This window comes from Borostomias antarcticus (genome assembly GCF_949987555.1).
Source record: "Borostomias antarcticus genome assembly, chromosome: 6".
NCBI lineage: Eukaryota > Metazoa > Chordata > Actinopteri > Stomiiformes > Stomiidae > Borostomias > Borostomias antarcticus.
Window position 1 is genome coordinate 2,341,328 of NC_140239.1, and position 13,838 is coordinate 2,355,165.

The window sequence follows — 13,838 nt, forward strand, 5'->3', positions numbered from 1 at the left end:
GATTTTTGTACATTAAATAACACATTTAAAATAAATTGGAGCAATTGTTTGGAAACACTACCTCCATTTGGAATATTACACCTCATCATATATTATCTAAACTGGGTGGCTTAATCTCTTTTCTTGTCTGTAACTATAATATTGATCAAGTCCCTGTGAAAATGTTTGCTTTTTTTGTCATGATCTCTCATCTACAAACACAATCTTTCACCTCATAACTATTCTTTATGGAATAACCAGGACATTTTATATGAACACAAATCTCTCTTTGTGGAATATTGGTTTAATAATAATATTGTGTTGGTGGATCAGGGATTTAATTAATCAATAATTCTTCACTTCGCCGTGGGGTTTCTGACAAGACCCTCTGACTCACACACGCGTTAGACACCTTGGTCTGTGTTTAAAGACGGGTCGGGTGGGTCACTGACACCGCCGCTGACCCCTGGCGGCCACCATTCTTTTTTGGGTCCGCCCTGGCGTTCGGGGCGCTCCGACGGACCGCGGTGCCGGAACCCGTCCCTGATCTCTCAGCAAGGACCTCCCCATGCCCTCCATTAACACAAGTGTTGAGAATAACCCATGTTATTTGTATCAGTATTGCTGACTAATCCTTTTGTACATGCATCCTTTCACCACCTAATGTATGGCATAATCAGTGTTTTAAATGTCAGCTTTGCGATTTGTTTTTTTGAGAAGGCAACTCCTAGATGGTTCTGTCTGGCGCTCAATAGTCTGTTATGGTCAGAGGAAGAGTTGGTTCAACCTGCTTCTGCTCTCTTTGTTGGTGGGGAAACTCTTTTGTATGATAGAGGATGTAACCTTTTTAATGTGTCTATTAGCGTGTTTGTGAACAACTAAAGTTACCATACTCCTGGTTGGCAACTGTCTCTTTCTGTTGTAGATTAAAAACAACATTCTTACTTCTTACCCATCTTAGCAAAGATTTCTTGGATCACTGACAAGATAAGAAAATGTCAATTTATTTCATTGACTTTTTGAAAGTTTAGATCTAGAATTTCCTGCAGAGTGCATCTTTAAAACTAAAAGCATAATGGTGGTTAGGAGAGCCAGACCAGTCTTTAGACCAGACCAATCTTTAGTGTTGTCAGTAACTGAACTTAAATGAAGATTCATTCAAATATCCCATTGAGTTCTCAAACCAATGTTGAAAGTTATGAATGCACATCTTCAGCCTTCTCTAGACGAGTCACAGATCTGACTTCAGACTTAACTTTGTATCTCCTTCACATCAAAGATGCTGAGTCATTTAAGTGCAATGAATGTGTGATACAGTACTATTATTAGATGATGACGATTATTGAAAATATTTATTGATGTGGCTTTTTCAAGATATGACCCAGAAATATTGTAAATAAAAGTTAGAATATAAAGATCAAGACCAACAAAACTAAGAACAACTGCGTTTGTTTACTTTTATAGAAAAGACAGCACATATTTACACAGTATAATTTAAATACAGCACATTATTTACATTACATGTTTCCCTTAATGCTACAACCAACATTGTTTGAAAATATTAGACTGACCATATTCAGGACTAGACAGTCTTGAGGACTTTGCTTTCAGTAGTACTGAGGACTGTACTTCCCAGAAGACGTTATATTGAGTGAGCCAGTTTCACAGTTAAAACACATTCTTAAACAGTTTAAGAGCAGTGGGGTTTTTCTCCCCAGGGAAGATCACATGACAGGTGAGGAGACCTGCACAAGGCTGGAAAAAAAGAACAAAATCAGGTGTCATTGCACTGTGCCAAGAACAGACTGAAGAGAAAAACACAAGACCTTTTCCTAAAGGTGTGAGTAAAGTAAGTTTGATGGGATTTACAATATAATTCATCAGCTCACCTTTAGTTTTTCCTGTATCTCTTCATGACAATCTTGGCAAACGGTGACTCTGGGTTCAGGCACTTCATATCTTTATTCTTCAACGTGACACTGAACAGGAAAGAGAGGCTGTTAGAGGCAGTGGAAGACATGTTGATGGTCCTGTCTGTCTGTATCCCTGTTTTCCTGTAGGTTTGCCCCTCAGACTCAGTCTAAACTACAACACATTTAGACTCTTATCAATGATCTTGAATCTCAGTACAGCAGTACAACAAGCAACAATATTAAAACATATATGAAGACATGATGATCAGATCAAATACTTACATCAACTCCTTATTTGGGCAGGAGATGCTGGGGGCATGGACCTCAAACTTCTCAACTAGCTTAGGGTTCACACGGTTAACTACACCACCACTACACATGCATTCAGATCTGGCCCCTCTCTGGCCTGTGGAAGAAAAAATAAACATTTATCCACTCAGGTTAAACAGTAAAGAACAATTTCTGACCTGGATTAAACCTGGATTATAACCTGGTTACAGCTTGTTAGGACCGTTTATTACATTAGTCATCAATTGATAGTTTGACCTAATAAGCCCTGAGATTAATATGACTGCAGGCATTATCTATAGGAACAACTCTATCTGATTCATATTACAATACCTACTGAACCATTTAATCCATGAATAAGACTGTTTTAATTCTGAATCTGGGATCTCAGAATCAGGCTCACCAACTCAATTCAAATTCACTTTTGAGCCTGATATGTAGCTGTTCCTCACTGGTTTTGCAAGTTCCCTATGATGGAGTTAGACTGAAGTAAGAGATCTTACCTTCGACATGAGCAAGGAGCAGACAGACGAGGGCCACGAGTGCTGCTGATTTCATAGTGATGGCCATGGATTCTTCTTCTGTTCTTCAAGTGTCTTGACAGCTCAAGTGATGAGGTTGTGAGTGGAGGAGAGTTAAGATGGGTATTTATGAACTGAAGAACCGCCCACACAAGCTTCATTTTGGCAGCTGTCCAAGAATGGACTTCCCTCAATCTCCTGCTGGAGCAAAAGTCCTCTTTCACAAAACTTTCATTTCCCAGAAACTTCCGCTCCTTGAGAGGAAAAGAGGTAGCATATAATAAGATGATGAAAGGGATTTCAGTGAGGTGATATTCAATAGAGAAACAACCATTTCATCATCACTATGACTATAATATATATATATAACACTATAACTATTGAAAGAGAAGACTTGAAAGCAAGCATTTGTGTGTTTGAAATTCATTAAGTTGATCATATTCTGACCCCAAAAGACACTTGTTGAAAGTAGTGTAGGCTTTCTGCAGACTAGTTGACCGGTCCTATAAAAGTAGGATTGGGAAAACACAACATTTAATCTAAACTGAACTGTGGATGTGGTCAATGTGAACATGGAAGGACGACTAAAAGCTTGTAGCTGTAGCTTCAGTTCTTTGTTCAGATGTGGTTTACATCTGGTGCAAATCTATGAACAATCCATAATGTTTGTATTTTGTAAGATTCATTATACTACAAGTTTCCCTGTTGATAATCAACAATAAATATATGTCCCTTCATGTCTAATTCATATAATACTAGGAAACAGAGTTCAAATTAGGCCTTTTCCTCTTTCTAGTTTCACTTTCATATGGTCGTCTTCCAAGTTTCTTGAGGGGAGAAACCCACACAGATTTACAGGAAACAAACTTTCACCAAAGCATGATATCTGGAATGGCTAGTAGTTCTTAGCTCAGTGAGGCTCAACAGAGAAGAATCTCCTTAAATTTTTATCCTATTTTACAAAAAACTAAAATAAATGAACCTACCGTATGGCTCCTAAGGGATCTCTGGTTGAGCGGCAGGGTATTGAATACTAAAGCAGAAGGGATCTCCCGATTGACATATGTAGCATTGGCTCTGCACCTTGATAACAAATTGATAAAAGAGATTGACAAAATACTCTTCCATTTTTAATGGAAAAATAGGACACATTACCTGAGGAAAACAATTCTCATGAACTCCTATGAGAATGGTGGGCTTTTTGGGGGGGGATTTTTGTACATTAAATAACACATTTAAAATAAATTAGAGCAATTTTTTGGAAACACTACCTCCATTTGGAATATTACACCTCATCATATATTATCTAAACTGGGTGGCTTAATCTCTTTTCTTGTCTGTAACTATAATATTGATCAAGTCCCTGTGAAAATGTTTGCTTTTGATCGCCAGGCTTTTTTTGTCATGATCTCTCATCTACAAACACAATCTTTCACCTCATAACTATTCTTTATGGAATAACCAGGACATTTTATATGAACACAAATCTCTCTTTGTGGAATATTGGTTTAATAATAATATTGTGTTGGTGGATCAGGGATTTAATTAATCAATAATTCTTCACTTCACCGTGGGGTTTCTGACAAGACCCTCTGACTCACACACGCGTTAGACACCTTGGTCTGTGTTTAAAGACGGGTCGGGTGGGTCACCGACACCGCCGCTGACCCCTGGCGGCCACCATTCTTTTTTGGGTCCGCCCTGGCGGCGCCGCGCGTTCGGGGTGCTCCGACGGACCGCGGTGCCGGAACCCGTCCCTGATCTCTCAGCAAGGACCTCCCCAGGCCCTCCATTAACACAAGTGTTGAGAATAACCCATGTTATTTGTATCAGTATTGCTGACTAATCCTTTTGTACATGCATCCTTTCACCACCTAATGTATGGCATAATCAGTGTTTTAAATGTCAGCTTTGGGATTTGTTTTTTTTGGGAGAAGTTAACTCCTAGATGGTGCTGTCTGGTGCAACCTGCTTCTGCTCTCTCTGCTGGTGGGAAAACCGTTTTGTGCCAAATAGTCTTTGCACCAGTGTCTCACTCGCCATGAGTTATGATATGGAGGTGGGTTTAAATGGACATGCTAGTTGTGTTGCGGTCTTGGGACTCTAAAAGGTTTTGTAGGAAATGTAGTCAATTCTAGAGATTCTCACAGGTCACTTCTGTCTTTATGAGTGGAGCACAGTCTAATGTAGCTAATGTGTGTTTGTCTGATAGGCCTAGATGAAACGACTGCTTAAGCAACACTTGCGATCAAGGTTGGTTTCTTGATTTCCATTAATCATAGTCCTGGATTAAAAAAAAAAAAAAGTTGCAGATTCTCCAGTGACAGTTCTAGACTGGTCTGAATCTGTTCTAGACTGGTCTGAATCTGTTCTAGACTGGTCTGAATCTGTTCTAGACTGGTCTGAATCTGTTCTAGACTGGTCTGAATCTGTTCTAGACTGGTCTGAATCTGTTCTAGACTGGGCTGAATCTGTTCTAGACTGGTCTGAATCTGTTCTAGACTGGGCTGAATCTGTTCTAGACTGGTCTGAATCTGTTCTAGACTGGGCTGAATCTGTTCTAGACTGGGCTAGATCTGTTCTAGACTGGGCTGAATCTGTTCTAGACTGGTCTGAATCTGTTCTAGACTGGTCTGAATCTGTTCTAGACTGGTCTGAATCTGTTCTAGACTGGGCTGAATCTGTTCTAGACTGGGCTGAATCTGTTCTAGACTGGGCTGAATCTGATCTAGACTGGGCTGAATCTGTTCTAGACTGGGCTGAATCTGTTCTAGACTGAGCTGAATCTGTTCTAGACTGAATCTGTAACAGGCCCCTTACTGAGGAACTGACAAAGCTACACTTGTGAGAACGGTCATTTCCTTCCTGTCCTCAGGCTGGACTAAACGTCATCAAGTCCGGCGAAAAGTCCTATTGAGGGAAACCCCTGTTGATGGGGGACTAGCGTGTCACTCTCATTCATCAGGATCCTGCTGGGAGCACTTTCACTGAGGAAGAATGATGGAGGAAACCATGACGCTGAATCACATCCTCTCCTTCATCTTAATGCTTGTATTGGTTGTGTGTTATTCTCATTCTATTTGAGAGGTTCCTGTGTCTTGGCCCCTTGCCTTATTTTTATACTCCTGACAGAAACTTCGATGTTCATGACTGCTCTTCTCATGGATGTCCTGCTGCTGTTTCCCTACAGTACCTGAGTGCTACACTCACTCGCTGTTTCTTTCACATTGCATATTGATTCTCTGCACGATCAGAGATCTTTTCTTGATGCCTGGCAGTATTACTTCCTCTTTAAACGATGATGTTCAATCAACGTACAGTACCATTGTGTTTAATGGTTCTATGCATCTCTCCACTTGACAAGAATGAGAGCTAATTTTGCTACTGTTTTGTACTGAGGCCATCTTCCTTGCCAATATTTCTGTGGCTGTGTATTAAACAGTTTTGTCTCAATCTCAAATATTTTCTGTTCGTTAACTTCAAGTCCAACAACCTGTCTATAATAGCCAATGTTATTCATTGAGGTGTTGTAACTATTATATTTGTAACTCTTCTTCAAAATGTTATACCTGAAATATTGATGGATTATTATATTTGGGAAGGAATGAAATTGCATGATAGAGGATGTAACCTTTTTAATGTGTCTATTAGCGTGTTTGTGAACAACTAAAGTTACCATACTCCTGGTTGGCTCTTTCTGTTGTAGATTAAAAAAAACATTCTTACTTCTTACCCATCTTAGCAAAGATTTCTTGGATCACTGACAAGGTAAGAAAATGTCAATTTATTTCATTGACTTTTTGAAAGTTTAGATCTTTAATTTCCTGCAGAGCGCATCTTTAAAACTAAAAGCATAATGGTGGTTAGGAGAGCCAGACCAGTCTTTAGACCAGACCAATCTTTAGTGTTGTCAGTAACTGGACTTAAATGAAGATTCATTCAAATATCCCATTGAGTTCTCAAACCAATGTTGAAAGTTATGAATGCACATCTTCAGCCTTCTCTAGACGAGTCACAGATCTGACTTCAGACTTAACTTTGTATCTCCTTCACATCAAAGATGCTGAGTCATTTAAGTGCAATGAATGTGTGATACAGTACTATTATTAGATGATGACGATTATTGAAAATATTTAATGATGTGGCTTTTTCAAGATATGACCCAGAAATATTGTAAATAAAAGTTAGAATAAAAAGATCAAGACCACAAAACTAAGGACAACTGCGTTTGTTTACTTTTATAGAAAAGACAGCACATATTTACACAGTATAATTTAAATACAGCACATTATTTACATTGCATGTTTCCCTTAAAGCTACAACCAAAATTATTTGAAAATATTAGACTGACCATATTCAGGACTAGACAGTCTTGAGGACTTTGCTTTCAGTAGTACTGAGGACTGTACTTCCCAGAAGACCTTATATTGAGTGAGCCAGTTTCACAGTTAAAACACATTCTTAAACAGTTTAAGAGCAGTGGGGTTTTTCTCCCCAGGGAAGATCACATGACAGGTGAGGAGACCTGCACAAGGCTGGAAAAAAAGAACAAAATCAGGTGTCATTGCACTGTGCCAAGAACAGACTGAAGAGAAAAACACAAGACCTTTTCCTAAAGGTGTGAGTAAAGTAAGTTTGATGGGATTTACAATATAATTCATCAGCTCACCTTTAGTTTTTCCTGTATCTCTTCATGACAATCTTGGCAAACGGTGACTCTGGGTTCAGGCACTTCATATCTTTATTCTTCAACGTGACACTGAACAGGAAAGAGAGGCTGTTAGAGGCAGTGGAAGACATGTTGATGGTCCTGTCTGTCTGTATCCCTGTTTTCCTGTAGGTTTGCCCCTCAGACTCAGTCTAAACTACAACACATTTAGACTCTAATCAATGATCTTGAATCTCAGTACAGCAGTACAACAAGCAACAATATTAAAACATCTATGAAGACATGATGATCAGATCAAATACTTACATCAACTCCTTATTTGGGCAGGAGATGCTGGGGGCATGGACCTCAAACTTCTCAACTAGCTTAGGGTCCACACGGTTAACTACACCACCACTACACATGCATTCAGATCTGGCCCCTCTCTGGCCTGTGGAAGAAAAAATAAACATTTATCCACTCAGGTAAAACAGTAAAGAACAATTTCTGACCTGGATTAAACCTGGATTATAACCTGGTTACAGCTTGTTAGGACCGTTTATTACATTAGTCATCAGTTGATAGTTTGACCTAATAAGCCTAATATGACTGCTGGCATTATCTATAGGAACAACTCTATCTGATTCATATTACAATACCTACTGCACCATTTAATCCATGAATAAGACTGTTTTAATTCTGAATCTGGGATCTCAGAATCAGGCTCACCAACTCAATTCAAATTCACTTTTGAGCCTGATATGTAGCTGTTCCTCCCTGGTTTTGCAAGTTCCCTATGATGGAGTTAGACTGAAGTAAGAGATCTTACCTTCGACAAGAGCAAGGAGCAGACAGACGAGGGCCACGAGTGCTGCTGATTTCATAGTGATGGCCATGGATTCTTCTTCTGTTCTTCAAGTGTCTTGACAGCTCAAGTGATGAGGTTGTGAGTGGAGGAGAGTTAAGCTGGGTATTTATGAACTGAAGAACCGCCCACGCAAGCTTCATTTTGGCAGCTGTCCAAGGATGGACTTCCCTCAATCTCCTGCTGGAGCAAAAGTCCTCTTTCACAAAACTTTCATTTCCCAGAAACTTCCGCTCCTTGAGAGGAAAAGAGGTAGCATATAATAAGCTGATGAAAGGGATTTCAGTGAGGTGATATTCAACTGAATAGAGAAACAACCATTTCATCATCACTATGACTATAATATATATATATATAACACTATAACTACTGAAAGAGAAGACTTGAAAGCAAGCATTTGTGTGTTTGAAATTCATTAAGTTGATCATATTCTGACCCCAAAAGACACTTGTTGAAAGTAGTGTAGGCTTTCTGTAGACTAGTTGACCGGTCCTATAAAAGTAGGATTGGGAAAACACAACATTTCATCTAAACTGAACTGTGGATGTGGTCAAAGTGAACATGGAAGGAAACTAAAAGCTTGTAGCTGTAGCTTCAGTTCTTTGTTCAGATGTGGTTTACATCTGGTGCAAATCTATGAACAATCCATAATGTTTGTATTTTGTAAGATTCATTATACTACAGGTTTCCCTGTTAATAATCAACAATAAATATATGTCCCTTCATGTCTAATTCATATAATACTAGGAAACAGAGTTCAAATTAGGCCTTTTCCTCTTTCTAGTTTCACTTTCATATGGTCGTCTTCCAAGTTTCTTGAGGGGAGAAACCCACACAGATTTACAAGAAACAAACTTTCACCAAAGCATGATATCAGGAATGGCTAGTAGGTCTTAGCTCAGTGATTTATCAACTCAGATATCAAGGTAATAGTCTGTACACATGGGCAGCTCATTGAAAATGTGACGAAAAAGTTCAGAACTACAGTATAATGGATAAATGACTGCTGGATTAGTTTTATATTGATTGATGATTCATTAATTGATAGTAGAAGAGTTATACACTGTAAATGAAACAACACCAGTAATGAGTTACATTATATGGAAAAAATGGCAAAATGTTTATAGTATAATACAATACAGAAACATAGTTTTTGCACAATGATAAGTGATTCTATTCAACTGAATAGAGAAACAACCATTTCATCATCCCTATGACAGAACTACTTTAAGAGAAGACTTGAAAGCAAGAGTGTTTACTAATAACCAGAGCATGTGAATACATGTTAATCACATGGACAGTATGTGATGTTTTAGCGGGGAAACCTGTGGTGTACTGAATCTTACAAAATATAAACATTATGGATTGTTCATAGATTTGCACCAGATGTAAACCACATCTGAACAAAGAACTGAAGCTACAGCTACAAGCTTTTAGTTGTCCTTCCATGTTCACTTTGACCACATCCACAGTTCAGTTTAGATGAAATGTTGTGTTTTCCCAATCCCACTTTTATAGGACCGGTCAACTAGTCTGCAGAAAGCCTACACTACTTTCAACAAGTGTCTTTTGGGGTCAGAATATGATCAACTTAATTAATTTCAAACACACAAATGCTTGCTTTGTGTGTTTGAACAATATCACATAAAGTAGATATTGTGGATATTTGACTCCCTCACTAATGACGACACATTGATAGTTTACTTATCTTATTTAATTTAGCTTCTGCTGGGCTGTTATCAAAACATCACATACTGTCCATGTGATTAACATGTATTTATATGCTCTGGTTATTAGTAAACACTCTTGCTTTCAAGTCTTCTCTTTCAGTAGTTAGAGTGTTATATATATATATTATAGTCATAGTGATGATGAAATGGTTGTTTCTCTATTCAGTTGAATATCACCTCACTGAAATTCCCTTTCATCATCTTATTACATGCTACCTCCTTTCCTCTAGAAGAGGGGGTTTCTGGGAAACTAAAGTTTTGTGAAAGAGGACTTTTGCTCCAGCAGGAGATTGAGGGAATTCCTTCCTTGGACAGCTGCCAAAATGACGTTTGCGTGGGCGGTTCTTCAGTTCATAAATACCCAGCTTAACTCTCCTCCACTCACAACCTCATCACTTGAGCTGTCAAGACACTTGAAGAACAGAAGAAGAATCCATGGCCATCACTATGAAATCAGCAGCACTCGTGGCCCTCGTCTGTCTGCTCCTTGCTCTTGTCGAAGGTAAGATCTCTTACTTCAGTCTAACTCCATCATAGGGAACTTGCAAAACCAGGGAGGAACAGCTACATATCAGGCTCAAAAGTGAATTTGAATTGAGTTGGTGAGCCTGATCCAGATTAAGCTCACAGATTCAGAATTAAAACAGTAATATTCATGGATTAGGTATTGCTAATGTGAATGAGCCACAGTTGTTCCTATAGATAATGCATGCTGTCATTTGAATATTAATCTTCGGGCTACTTAGGTCATTATCAACAACTGATGACTTAACTAGTAAACTGTCATAGTTGTAACCAGGTTGTAAACCTGCTTTTATCCAGGTCAGAAATGGTTCTTTACTTATTTACCTGTGTGAAATTGTGAATGAAGTTTGAATTATTCTTATTTTTCCACAGGCCAGAGAGGGCCCAGAGTTGAATGCATGTGTAGTGGTGGTGGAGTGAACCGTGTGAACCCTAAGCTAATTGCGAAAGTGGATATCTATGACCCCAGCATCTCCTGCCCAAATAAGGAGTTGATGTAAGTATTTGATCTGATCATCATGTCTTCATAGATGTGTTGCTTGTTGTACTGCTGTACTGAGATTCAAGATCATTGATTAGAGTCTACATGTGTTGTAGTTTAGACTGAGTCTGAGGGGCAAACCTACAGGAAAACAGGGATACAGACAGACAGGACCATCAACATGTCTTCCACTGCCTCTAACAGCCTCTCTTTCCTGTTCAGTGTCACATTGAAGAATAAAGATATGAAGTGCCTGAACCCAGAGTCACCGTTTGCCAAGATTGTCATGAAGAGATACAGGAAAAACTCAAGGTGAGCTGATGAATTATATTGTAAATCCCATCAAACTTACTTTACTCACACCTTTAGGAAAAGGTCTTGTGTTTTTCTCTTCAGTCTGTTCTTGGCACAGTGCAATGACACCTGATTTTGTTCTTTTTTTCCAGCCTTGTGCAGGTCTCCTCACCTGTCATGTGATCTTCCCTGGGGAGAAAAACCCCACTGCTCTTAAACTGTTTAAGAATGTGTTTTAACTGTGAAACTGGCTCACTCAATATAACGTCTTCTGGGAAGTACAGTCCTCAGTACTACTGAAAGCAAAGTCCTCAAGACTGTCTAGTTCTGAATATGGTCAGTCTAATATTTTCAAACAATGTTGGTTGTAGCTTTAAGGGAAACATGTAATGTAAATAATGTGCTGTATTTAAATTATACTGTGTAAATATGTACATAATATTTATATGTATATAAAAATGAACAAATGCAGCTGTTCTTAGTTTTGTGGTCTTTAACTTTTTGCCTTTATTTACAATATTTCTGGGTCGTATCTTGAAAAAGCCACAATAATCGTCATCATCTAATAATAGTACTGTATCACACATTCATTGCACTTAAATGACTCAGCATCTTTGATGTGAAGGAGATACAAAGTTAAGTCTGAAGTCAGATCTGTGACTCGTCTAGAGAAGGCTGAAGATGTGCATTCATAACTTTCAACATTGGTTTGAGAACTCAATGGGATATTTGAATGAATCTTCATTTAAGTCCAGTTACTGACAACACTAAAGATTGGTCTGGTCTAAAGACTGGTCTGGCTCTCCTAACCACCATTATGCTTTTAGTTTTAAAGATGCACTCTGCAGGAAATTCAAGATCTAAACTTTCAAAAAGTCAATGTAATAAATTGACATTTTCTTATCTTGTCAGTGATCCAAGAAATCTTTGCTAAGATGGGTAAGAAGTAAGAATGTTGTTTTTAATCTACAACAGAAAGAGACAGTTGCCAACCAGGAGTATGGTAACTTTAGTTGTTCACAAACACGCTAATAGACACATTAAAAAGGTTACATCCTCTATCATGCAATTTCATTCCTTCCCAAATATAATAATCCATCAATATTTCAGGTATAACATTTTGAAGAAGAGTTACAAATATAATAGTTACAACACCTCCATGAATAACATTGGCTATTATAGACAGGTTGTTGGACTTGAAGTTAACGAACAGAAAATATTTGAGATTGAGACAAAACTGTTTAATACACAGCCACAGAAGATGGCCTCAGTACAAAACAGTAGCAAAATTAGCTCTCATTCTTGTCAAGTGGAGAGATGCATAGAACCATTAAACACAATGGTACTGTACGTTGATTGAACATCATCGTTTAAAGAGGAAGTAATACTGCCAGGCATCAAGAAAAGATCTCTGATCGTGCAGAGAATCAATATGCAATGTGAAAGAAACAGCGAGTGAGTGTAGCACTCAGGTACTGTAGGGAAACAGCAGCAGGACATCCATGAGAAGAGCAGTCATGAACATCGAAGTTTCTGTCAGGAGTATAAAAATAAGGCAAGGGGCCAAGACACAGGAACCTCTCAAATAGAATGAGAATAACACACAACCAATACAAGCATTAAGATGAAGGAGAGGATGTGATTCAGCGTCATGGTTTCCTCCATCATTCTTCCTCAGTGAAAGTGCTCCCAGCAGGATCCTGATGAATGAGAGTGACACGCTAGTCCCCCATCAACAGGGGTTTCCCTCAATAGGACTTTTCGCCGGACTTGATGACGTTTAGTCCAGCCTGAGGACAGGAAGGAAATGACCGTTCTCACAAGTGTAGCTTTGTCAGTTCCTCAGTAAGGGGCCTGTTACAGATTCAGTCTAGAACAGATTCAGCTCAGTCTAGAACAGATTCAGCCCAGTCTAGAACAGATTCAGCCCAGTCTAGATCAGATTCAGCCCAGTCTAGAACAGATTCAGCCCAGTCTAGAACAGATTCAGCCCAGTCTAGAACAGATTCAGACCAGTCTAGAACAGATTCAGACCAGTCTAGAACAGATTCAGACCAGTCTAGAACAGATTCAGCCCAGTCTAGAACAGATCTAGCCCAGTCTAGAACAGATTCAGCCCAGTCTAGAACAGATTCAGACCAGTCTAGAACAGATTCAGACCAGTCTAGAACAGATTCAGACCAGTCTAGAACAGATTCAGACCAGTCTAGAACAGATTCAGACCAGTCTAGAACAGATTCAGACCAGTCTAGAACTGTCACTGGAGAATCTGCAACTTTTTTTTTTTTTTTTAATCCAGGACTAGGATTAATGGAAATCAAGAAACCAACCTTGATCGCAAGTGTTGCTTAAGCAGTCGTTTCATCTAGGCCTATCAGACAAACACACATTAGCTACATTAGACTGTGCTCCACTCATAAAGACAGAAGTGACCTGTGAGAATCTCTAGAATTGACTACATTTCCTACAAAACCTATTAGCATCCCAAGACCGCAACACAACTAGCATGTCCATTTAAACCCACCTCCATATCATAACTCATGGCGAGTGAGACACTGGTGCAAAGACTATTTGGCACAAAACGGTTTTCCCAC

General features: G+C 38.9%; 1 protein-coding gene across 1 annotated transcript; it reads left to right on the top strand.

Moving 5' to 3' along the window:
- Positions 1-10,334: 10,334 nt before the first annotated feature.
- Positions 10,335-11,427, top strand: LOC311310171 (C-X-C motif chemokine 11-1-like; the record flags this gene model as incomplete). The annotated part of the gene is made up of 4 exons (XM_084439595.1): positions 10,335-10,446; positions 10,842-10,965; positions 11,173-11,262; positions 11,397-11,427. Exons 1-4 carry the CDS (start codon positions 10,380-10,382, stop codon positions 11,425-11,427), a joined length of 312 nt encoding a protein of 103 aa, XP_084295721.1. The 5' UTR covers positions 10,335-10,379.
- Positions 11,428-13,838: the final 2,411 nt, after the last annotated feature.